The sequence below is a fragment of the Alosa pseudoharengus genome, unplaced genomic scaffold, assembly GCF_046254945.1.
Source record: "Alosa pseudoharengus isolate Yale_2024_CS ecotype anadromous, Long Island Sound unplaced genomic scaffold, YU_APseudo_1.1 YU_APseudo_1.1_scf_1, whole genome shotgun sequence".
NCBI classification, from domain to species: Eukaryota; Metazoa; Chordata; class Actinopteri; order Clupeiformes; family Clupeidae; genus Alosa; species Alosa pseudoharengus.
Genome location: NW_027468564.1, coordinates 1,196,987 through 1,208,590, shown reverse-complemented (window position 1 = coordinate 1,208,590; position 11,604 = coordinate 1,196,987). Strand labels below are relative to the sequence as shown.

General features: G+C 39.8%; 1 protein-coding gene across 1 annotated transcript in view; it reads right to left on the bottom strand.

Annotated features, from left to right (window-relative positions):
• Window positions 1-1,773: 1,773 nt before the first annotated feature.
• The window catches only part of LOC143119761 (NACHT, LRR and PYD domains-containing protein 3-like), a 203,447-nt gene continuing 193,616 nt past the window's right edge, over window positions 1,774-11,604 (bottom strand). Inside the window, exons 6-12 of the mRNA XM_076281329.1 lie at window positions 9,740-11,516; window positions 9,325-9,498; window positions 8,558-8,731; window positions 6,916-7,086; window positions 4,276-4,446; window positions 2,414-2,584; window positions 1,774-1,972 (exon numbers count right to left, since the gene is read on the bottom strand). Coding sequence (XP_076137444.1) covers window positions 1,792-1,972; window positions 2,414-2,584; window positions 4,276-4,446; window positions 6,916-7,086; window positions 8,558-8,731; window positions 9,325-9,498; window positions 9,740-11,516 — 2,819 coding nt within the window. The 3' untranslated portion in view covers window positions 1,774-1,791. The remainder of the gene's footprint in view (window positions 1,973-2,413; window positions 2,585-4,275; window positions 4,447-6,915; window positions 7,087-8,557; window positions 8,732-9,324; window positions 9,499-9,739; window positions 11,517-11,604) is intronic.

The following is an 11,604-nucleotide window of genomic DNA, read 5'->3' as shown; positions in this document are numbered from 1 at the left end:
GCGGGTCCATATAGCCCGTCTTTTCCAAAAAGTTTTCTCAGATAGCCTACGGATAGCCAGGCCGGCCTATACAGTAAGCGTCAGGAAGGATGGATGGTAGAAAGAGGCCAGGAGGGACTGAAATGGCCAGGTAGAATGCTGCTAAATGTGCCAAGCTCCAGATTACAGACTAAAGTGGCAATTGGTAAAGAGAGATTGCCTATAGGCAATGATTATTAGCAGTGTAATTATTGGGCTAATATTAGACGTTTAGCGTTGTCAAGCTATTCGCAAGCAACATATTCAATTAGGCTACTTCAAATATTAGCCTTTTGTATCCATTTCATAGACTTTGCAGTATGCATAACAAAACTGAAGCTTGATCTGTGTAGGCCTATGCGGTAAAAATTGTAGCCGAGCAGCAGATCAACCAGTCGACCACTGAAAATGATGAGCCAGAAATTAGTGAAGAGGAGGCCATGAGGGACAAGTAGCCTAGAGAGGTTATTTATTGTAAGAAAGAGCAATTATTCTACATGATGAACCTTGTTTGTTCAGAAGAGGGTGTAGTAAAGGAGTAGGCTAAATCACCAAACAACAATATAGCCTATCCATGCAAAAAACATGTAGCCTAAATATTAGTTCAATATGCCTCTTTGTGGAAGCGATAGACTACATTTCAAAGGCTTTCTTTCTTTCTTTCTTTCTTAACTTGTGGTAGGCCCATAGTGGAATATTTTTTGTTAACTCTCAATTTAAGTGAATTATTATATAACCTTTACACATTGTTGAACCATGGTACTAATAAAAACTACAGGATAGTAAGAGCTGAAATGTTGTTTAATTTATCCAATTTCCGCCACTATGGAAAACGTGGGCCGGTCTTGGGCCTGAAACTCCCAGGCTGAAAAGTGGCCCCACTCCGGCCCTGGGCCCACTTCCCCGAAAGCATCTTAAGCCTAAGAGCGTCGTAAAGTCCCTCTTACGAATGTCTTAAGATTTGCCGACTGTTTCCAGAAACCATCGTAGCTTAAGAGCGTCGTGAAAACACTCGTAGATCTACGAGTGCTCCAGAGTACTCGTTACCGGCTAAGAGCGTCTTAACAGTACTTCTCACTGAGGTCACCAACAGGACATACAGAGGAATTACAACTTAGAATACATAATCCAATTTACGTTCCCATTCTTTATTGTGTTTACCTGTGATGAATCAGATTTTAGCGTGCAAAATAGCCTACATTTAATGGTCATAATAATGTGATGAAAAGCGGACAAAAATGCAATCAAGTTATGAAACGAGACGTTGCCAGAATAGTTTGACATTATCTTTGCTAAGTAAATTTTTATTTGGCCTATGAGGTAAAAAGCAGAGAAAGCAACATGTGGTTTAGTCTGTAGCCTACTGCATCAAAATCTAAGCCTACACATTTCCTCTCTTTCTTACTCGACTTCTTTCTTATCTTCAAACGTGTTCTTAAGTGGCACCGCGAAAAATTATTGCATGGTGCAACAATCTAATCTTAAAATAATTACAATTATTTATGTCTCTGTGTGGTATATAACGTACTTGGGATGCTTACATGCAGACGTCAAAGTGTTTCTATTTTCGTATTGATGTGAATGAATGTGTAGATCCGAAGTTTAAATGGTAGGCCTATAGCTGTGACATGCAGTCACCTGACATCACCGTCAAATCAGAGGATATTTCAGAACTATTGCTCGTGGCATATATTGTCCTAACAACGGTGTCTGCCAATATTTGCCTAATTAAACAAACAAATAAAACAAATATCAGGAAATGAGTGCATGGCCTTATTCCAACCTTAATATCTGCAGTATGCTGTTGGAACTTGACAGTCCTTTAGAGAGAAGCTGCACTCCAGAATCCCCCGGGTCATTGTTACTGAAGTTCAGCTGTAGCAGGGAGTTTGGTGACTGTAGAACTGATGCCACAATCTCACCCAATTTCTCTGTGAGCTTACAGTCAGCAAGCCTCCATAAGAGCAACAAAAGATAACATGAATAAATAAAAAGATATAGTGTTTACACAGTCACAATCAAGAGACATTTCACCAACAGTGCAGAAATCATTCATGTGTACACTGGTCAAACACCACAAACACAAGCACACATGCACACACACCTGATAGATTTTACTACGATGTAGTGCTAGGTATGATGTAGCTAAATTGTAGGGGTGCATTGAACAATATATATTGGCCTAACTTCGCCCCCAGCCAGTATTGCCCTTGTTGACTGGTACCGGCTTATCTGTAAATGATGGCTGAGGTTTATCTGTAATGTCGTATAAATTCTTCAGCTGAACAACTTGCATATATTATTGTTTCACTGTCACCATAGCATATTACTAACAATAACAATTAAGGAAACAAACAAATACAAAATATCAGGAAATGCATGGCCTTACACCAACCTTAATGTCTGCAGTTTGCAGTGGGAACTAGACAGTCCCTTAGAGAGAAGATAAACTCCAGAATCTCTCAGGACATTGTGACTTAGGTCCAGCTCTATCAGGGAGTTTGGTGACTGTAGAACAGAAGCCACAATTCCACAGGATCTCTCTGAGAGTTTGCAGTCAGTAAGTCTGCATAACAACATGAGAAAAGATCAAATATTATGATTATCCCTTTTGTTTAATGTTCGGCTGCATGGCCCTGCTTCCGAGTGACATTACTGCAAAAATATGGAAAAAAAAATAATGAGAGGCAAATGATTTGCAAACGGAGTGCGTTACCACCACCATCTGCTGGACTGAGGTGTAATGTCAAGTGTACCATGTAGCCTCGTTCTGGCCTCCGGGTGAATAAGGCAAATGGAACGTCGCGTTTTTAAGCACCAGAATTGCTCATCATGTCTTGACAAGGTTTACACCAATCATCATCTTCTAATGTATCCTTATGCTGAGAAGTCCGCTCTTTTAGCCCCAAACATAGGCTATTGTTTATGCGCGAAGCATGTTTCAATCAACGCATTACTCAAGATGTTTTTATTGTTGTAGGCCTAATAGTGAATGAATGAATGAATGATAAAGCGATGAAAAAAATGTACGCACAGTGAGTACAGGATTACAGCTGGCGGTGCCAATGGTCAATAACAAAACAGTTATACACACAGTTAATTACTTTCACGATTGACTGACAAAAGGGTTACCATCGAAAACATAGCCTGAAAAAAGCATTTCCTCCAATAATGTTCGGATAACTGAATAAAAAAAAGTACATTATCATTATTCCGAAAATCTGTATCAAAATAGATTCAGAAGAGTGGACTTAGCCTAAGGCTATGTCTACACATGTCTTGCCGCTTTCACACCTTTATCGACACTAGTAAAAAAAAAGTCTTGCGTCTGCACGAAGAGGTGAAAACGAGCGAAAACACTGTAGTGCATATGCCTATGCCAGGCCTGTAGCCTATGTGGTACCTGGCGGTGCAGAGCTTCACACAAAAACATTCTCCCTATTTTATACAGCTTATGCGTTCTCCGAAGCAGTTCCGTGAGAAATTCAACCTGAGTTTTCAATTTAACTGTTCAACTAAGTTCATTTACCACATTATAATACATTTCTATGATGCCATTTACCTTTGCTAAAAGTCAATAGTTTTTGCCATGTATCAAATCGTGCATCCACATTGAGTGTACATCTAATGTAGGCTAACATGGTTTCTAAGAGACGTAGACAGGTTAATTTCTGACTTCACTAGACTATGAATGCATTTATTTACAGTATGTTGTGAGACATGTGAAAGAAATGAAAGACACCAGCACTACGCACAAATTAATTTAAACTAAAATGGCACTGCCCTAATAACCTTTGACTAGTTATCTCACATCAGTCACTGACAGTAGAATGTATCGGGAAAACACATAGCCTAGGGAAAACACTGTTCACCAAGTCATGATAAGATATTGGCACAGCACAGCAGTCGATTGTGGTGTTTACTGAGTGTAATCCTAGGTAGGCTAATGTCATGTATGAAAACTAGTATTACCAGGCAATACTGTAATGAGTGCCAGGTCGAGTGCAGCTGGGTTTAAGGGTCAGAGGTAATGGGGCTATGTCTTCATCGCCAATGTTGATTGCTGTCCACACAGCAAGTGCAAACCGGAATTAAAAAAAAAACTGGAACTCTTTTCAAAAAGTATAATTGTTGGTCACCTAAAATTCCCGTGGTCGTGTGGAAACAAGGCTAAAACGATAAAAAACTTTACAGTTTTAACAAAAACTGTCTTTGTGTGGACATGACCTAAGACTACAAAGAAATGTCTGCACCCACCTTAATGTGTGTATTTTGCAGTTGGAACTGGACAGTCCCTTAGAGAGGAGCTGAACTCCAGAATCCCCCAGGTAATTGTCACTCAAGTCCAGCTGCTGTAGGGAGTTTGGTGACTGTAGAACTGAAGCCACCATCTCATAAGATTTCTCTGTGAGTTTACAGTCAGCAAGCCTGCATAAGAACACAACAAAAGATAACAAATGGAAGATATACTGTCTACACCAGTGGTCCCCAAACTTTTTCTTCAGAGGGCCAGCTCACTATGCCTGGCTATAAGAGAGGGCCAGAGAATTGGAGAATGTCAGCAACTGTAATAGCCTTGAATATTAATCCATTACATTTAGTCATAGGCTATTGCAATCTAACACCATTGTAAGCAGTGTTTATTTTATATTGCCATCATGACATATCGAGAAAATGTATTTCAACATGGAAATAGCTTAAATTAAATAATACTAACAAAAAGTCTTTAAAGCAACACCAAAGAGTTTTTTGTACCTTAAGATAATGTTTCCGAAATCATTTCAGTGGTACATCAACTCGTAACAGGGTGAACGCCACTTCTGCATTGGCTTCGCAACGCTCTATCGGCTATAACCGCACTATGCAAGATCGGGTAGCGGATCTGTAGTTCGATGGAATGAGACATAAGAAACTACAAATTTGACTTGCATCAGATTCTGATGACGCAATACATCATACCTTCATAAAATCATGCAACTCTACCTTGTCTGTGGACATGGTTATTTGCAAACACGGTGCTGGTAAACAAATAGCGTGCGTGCAACAGAGAAAAGTGCTTTGGTGTTGCTTTAAAGCATTCCCAAAAATATGTTTTATTCAAAATTTTGAACTGTCTTTGCATACACAGCTAACAAGTTGTGAACAAGCAATATCCTACAAATAATTGAAAGTTCTCAAACTATGAGAGTTTTATGAAGTGCTGGAAAAACTGGAGAACTGTGTGGGGCAATTCCACGGAAAATGGACTTTTTGTCACATCCATAACGCCAGTGAAATGCCTTGGAATTTGTATGATGTGAATGATAACATTCATTTGTTGTGCATTTTTTCTCATGTACATTCTTCAGCCAAAAATAGCAAATGCTCAAATTTCATGTAATCATTCACATCATACCATACCATCACATTTTATTGACGTTATGGATGTCACATAAAACATAGTTTTCCATAGAATTTCCCTGTGAGTTCTGCTGTCTTTGTATTAATTTGAATGAGTGAAATAAAATAGTCCCAGAAATATGTTCAATATAGTTAGGACTATTAAAACAAATTTTTGAATACTTTGAGTACTGATGCAGTCAGCATAGGCCTATTATCTTACTAATCTATATCTTACATTGTTTGCAGGTAGGACTACATTCCATTCAACTCAAAAAAGCACCAAAACAACCACCAGTGGACAAAAAGGTATTACAAGTGTACTGTTAAGCCTCTTTATAGAGGATGAATGGGGGAAATTACAAAGGTTATAGTTTGACGGTGTCATAGTATTCCCATGTGCCCTGATAAATAGCAAAAAAAAATCAAGAGACCCTTAACCAACAGTGCAGAGATCATTCACATGCACACCATGACACACACATTTGCCTTGTTGTCTCTGGTACTGGCTTATCTGTACAAGCTATGATAAAAAGATGGCAGCAGAGTTTAGCCAGTTACAGCCGGAAATTGGTCAGATTGACATGTAGTTGTTTGGCAGAAAAAAAATATAATATCCAGTGGAAGATGTGATACATTAATTAATTAATTAATTAATTAATTAATTAATTAAATAACATTAAATATGCTTGTATTGCACAACATTTACAATATGTTATCATGACAACTCAAATAAACATAGCCTATGAAACATTTTTTATTTCAAGTTTGCTCTAGCAGTGTAGGCTTTTATTCTATGAAGTCGGGCCACAAGTACGCAGGAATTCTTGGAGTGGCAGCTGTGTTCCAGCGACTCGGATTGATTAAGGATGGCTTCAAGTTATTTATTGGGACTATTCCTATTAGGAGCGTAGTCCCCGGCAACTAAATGGATGTCGCCACCATCCATCTAAAACTTTCAGTAAGGCTCTGTAGGCCACTCTCAGGTGAACCTTCATGACCGTTCATCACAGCTGTTGCTTCGTTAGAAGGCTACCAGGTCTGTGGGAAGGGGCCGCTGGGAGTGAGAGTGTGGGGCTGAGATCACACAGAACTGAACTGATAGCCTATAAACAACAATATCATGCCTGTTTCTAAGCTCACTGGGAATTCTCCCAACTCAGGTGATTGGAAGAGCCGGAGGAACATGGCACATGGAAGAGCACAGAGGAACGTGGATGTTTAGAGGAAGACCGATATTGTAACACCTATTTTCTGGAGTTTGTGAAGGTATATTTTGTTTGCTACCCAGACATCTTTTGAGTTGTATTGAATGTTTTGCATTGGACTATTACTTAAAGACTGCTCTGAAATAAAACTTCTGTTTGCTCGGCTTCACGTTTTGGCAGTTCTCTGCTATACATCCCAACTGCTTCAAAGAAAAAACCCTGTCATGATATCACACATATTATTAACAAGAAAGATTAAGTACACAAACAAATACAAAATCATATCAGGAAATGCATGGTCTGCACCAACCTTAATGTCTGCAGTTTGCAGTCGGGAATAGATAGTCCCTTAGAGAGAAGCTTAACTCCAGAATCCCCCAGGTCATTTTCACCCAAGTCCAGCTTTATGAGGGCGTTTGTTGACTGCAGAACGGACACCACAATCTCACAGGAATTATGTGTGATCTTACAATCAGCAAGTCTGCAAAAGAGTTTGACAATATTATATGACAAAATACTATGCAAGGTGTTTGGATACTAGATGTAAAAAAAGGGTTTTACCAATTTTTAGGTCGGCAGTATGCAGTGGAAATTACAGTCTGATAGACAGAAGCTGAACTCCAGAATGTGACATGTTGTATAATTTTACAGAACGTTACATGTCCTTTCAAGTTCACAAAAAAAAAAAAAACAGGTGCTGATACAGTACCTCCATCTGTAGGAGTTGGTGTGATGACCCTAAAGTAATTTAACAACAGCAAATAAGACAGGCTTTGTCTCAGATGGCATACTTCTGCACTTCCAATACCTAATTTGAGTGCATGAGTGCATTCACACTGAAAATTCCGACGACACGAAGTGCCCTGCTAGTCCCCGGAGGGCACTCATAACGGCTGAGTGTGGAACGGTGGACACTTTTCGCCCTCAACAGACGCCATCTTGGCTACATAGCGGAATCTGGAGCATCAATGTAGCTCAAACAAACAAGATCTGGCAAAAGGGCATTATGAGAACGTAAAGACTCAATGCTCTTAAAGTGACAATGCACCATTTAAGTAAAACAGCATTTCTTCATAAATTAATGTTTAAAAACTCACAGTAATGGTCTGTAAATTACAGTGTCACTGTAAACGCGATGCTGCAAATGTTTACTTTTTTGGAGGACAATGACAACTGGTAGCATAGACATACTGATAGCTGTAATTAAGCCTGAATGTCACATATTTATGTGGAAAGACAGTAGCCCTACGTGGCGATGAGCAACTGAGCCAGGCAGTCGACGGCCGTCGGATGGACAGCCGTTCTGGACTTTTCCCAAACGCACACATTGCCAGTCCACCATTGCAATGATGTGTATATTTTATCTCTGCCATGTAGCATGGCCACACAATAAGCCTTAAGGGCATCAAGTAAGGAAAACGGAATGTTTTGTGCCGTCGGCAAAGGGCTAATAAATGTATCATAACTTTTGAACAAAAGGTGACAAATTGATTCTGTTTTTCTGCTGTTCTGTAGAGGATACAATTGTGAATATGTCATACACTCTAGGTTTTTGTCCATTTTCAACAGAAATGTGTGTGTGGGGGGGGGTTCTTGGCAAACTGATATTTCTGTGTGTTGGGGGGTTGAATTTTGAAGAGATTACATATATTAGTATATGGTATGTGTCATTTCAAAGGGCTATGTCTCTGATTACAATGGTGGGTATATTGTATTTCTGTCCTGTAGCATAACCACGCCTTTTTGTGTCACAAGGGTATCAAGTCTGAAAAAATGGAATGTTCTGTGCAGTCAGTGTTATTTCACAACTACATGCAGTGAGTGACTCACACAACAGTCACGGTAACTAGATATTACATCATCACCATACCCTCCAATACAATCCCAATATTAAGTAGCCTACAGTTATAGCTGTTTTGTTGACCTCATCATATTGTAACCACATCACTAACCTCAGTGTTTCCAGCTTGCAGTTAGTATGCTTCAGCCCAACAGACAGCAACCTCACTCCAGAATCCATCAGAGAATTAGAACTCATATCCAGCTCTTTCAACAGGGAGTGTTCTGACTGAAGAGCAGATGTTAGGACCTCACAGGATTCCTCTGTGAGACCACAACCAACCAATCTACAGTAACATAACACATGTAGGAGATTGGTTATTGCTAATGATCTACATTTAATGAGATATTACATCACCAATACAACACTAGTATTAAGTAGCTTGCAGTTACTATGTGGTATAATGGTGTTATATAGTAAACAAATTTATATAGGTTTCTCATTTACTGAAATATTTAGTTTAACCATGCACATGTGCTATGAGGAAATGGTTCCCTTCATCCGTCTCCCTCTGTGGCAATTTCCAGAGAGTGAGAAGACTCTTTGCTGTAGGGTGTGTGATTGTCTTCACCCCAAGGACACAAACATACCTAGGCCATTAGAAGGCTAAAGGATCTTGTAACATCCTTATCTCTGTTAATACTAACTGGATGGATGGATCATTGTGGGGGGGGGTCTCTTGTGATTTTCCATGTGTGTGTGTTAAGGGTATAAGAACTGGCTTCACCCACAGATGTGTGGGATTGTTACTTGACATTTGCTGTGGGTAACATGTTCCCGGTATCGAGAATAAAGCTGCAGTCTCACACCAGTTGTCTTGGAGTAATTTTGACCACAACTATTTTATTGTCCTCATCATATTGTAACCACATCACTAACCTCAGTGTTTCCAGCCTGCAGTTAGCATGCTTCAGCCCAACAGACAGCAACCTCACTCCAGAATCCTCCAGAGGATTAGAGCTCAGGTCCAGTTCTTTCAACAGGAAGTTTTCGGACTGAAGAGCAGATGTTAGGACCTCACAGGATTCCTCTTTAAGCTCACAACCAACCAATCTGCAGTAACATAACACATGTAGCAGATTGGTTATTGCTAATGATCTAAATTTAACGAGATATTGCATCACCACTAGTCTCGCTATCACCAGACCAAAAAATGCCTGCAGATCAGGCTGGGTTCACCCAGTCTACATCACCACTATACCTCAATACACCAGTATTAAGTAGCTATTTTGTTGCTCTGTAGTATATTATAATTTAGATTCAAATGCATGACAGAGCTGCTATTCTTACTCACCGTGCTTTCCTACAAGCCTTCAACACTACAAGCAGTCTGTTACGACCCTTTCTTGTTGTCTTGTACTTTGTCAGGTCAAACTCATCCAGTGTTTCCTCAGACACTAGAAGCATGTAGGCCAGTCTTGAACATTGGGTAGGTGAGAGCTCTTCTCCAGAGTTTATGTACTGCTGAATCTCCTGATGAAGGGAGTTGTCCTTCATCTCCAATAAACAGAGGAACAGATTCATGCATCTTTCAGGGATTTTTGTGTCCTCACTCAGAATTATTTTGATATTTTCGGCTGTTTCCTTGAGACTGTCTGAGCTGCTCTCTGTGCGTGTCAGAAGGCCTTGTAGGAGTTTCTGGTTGGACTCAAGTGAGATGCCCAAGAGGAAGCGGAGGAAAAGGTCCAGCTGTCCATCTTCCTTCTGCATGGATTTATCTATTGCAGTTCTTAAAAACTCAGCCATGGAAAGGTTGGAAAGAGATTCTTGTGAGATAAATTGTCGCAGGGCTTCTGTGTTCTTAGTAACAAAGGAGTGAAACACAAACAACGCAGCCAGAAACTCCTGAATGCTCAGATGCACAAAGCAATAAACTTTACGTTGGTCAACAGCACACTCACTCATGAAGAACTCAGAGCACATGCCAGAGTACAATGTAATGTCTTCTTCATTGATGCCACACTCATTCAAACTGTCTTCATAAAACAAGATATTACCCTTCAGCAGTTCTGCATATGCTAGTTCAGATAATTTCAAAATAGCATCTTTGTTGGACTTGAGACGTTTTTTATCATCTCGTTCAAAACCTTTGCCATATTTTTGGCCCTTCCTGTTTGTCTCAGTGAGCAGGAAACAAATATAGACCTCAGTCAGTGTTTGAGGCAAGTCACTGGTGCTGGTATGACTGATCATTTTCAGAAGCACAGACGCTAAGATCCAGCAGAAGACAGGGATGTGGCACATGATGTAGAGGCTCTTTGACCTTTTAATGTGAGCGATGGCTGTGTCCGCTTTTGCTGGAATCTCAATCTTCTTCTTGAAGTATTCATCCTTCTGTTGGTCATTGAACCCTTGTACTTCTGTCCACCTGTCTATGTATTTAGGAGGGATCATTTTGACAGCTGCTGGCCGGGAAGTTATCCAAATAAGCGCATTAGGCAGTAGATTTCCTGTGATGAGGTTGGTTATCAACACATCCACTGATGCAGTCTTCAGGGGATCATCCATGTCTTGTTCTACATTCAGGGGGAGTTTGCTCTCATCCAGACCATCAAAGATGAACATGATCTTCAACTTACAAAGCACATCTGGATTTATGTCATTTTCTTTCAATTTATGGAAGACAAGGAGGAGTTTGAGAAGAGTGTATGAATCATTTTGTTTCAAGTTTAACTGACGGAATGGAAGTGCAAATATGAAATCAACATCCTGATGTGCCCTTTCTTCTGCCCAGTCCAGAATTAACTTTTGCACACATACAGATTTTCCGATGCCAGCAATACCTGTGGTCATTACAGTTCGGATTTTCTCTTCATCTGGTAAACACTTAAAGATGTCATTACAGTTGATTTTGTATTCATTTGCCCTTTGGAATTTTGATTGTGTTTCAATCCTGCGAACCTCATGTTCCTTATTCACCCCTTCACTCTCTCCCTTTGTGATGTAGAGCTCCGTGTAGATCTTACTCAGGAGTGTTTTGTTCTTCCCATCCTCAAGACACTCATAAATCTTACCAAACTTCTCTATCATCCACTTTTTGTACTTTGCTTTGACTTCCTGCAGAATTGCATCTACCAGAAAAAAGATGTAATAAGAAATCAATCCACTGTACTCAGCTAGAATAATTCACACATTTACTATGTATATACTTTCAAACTG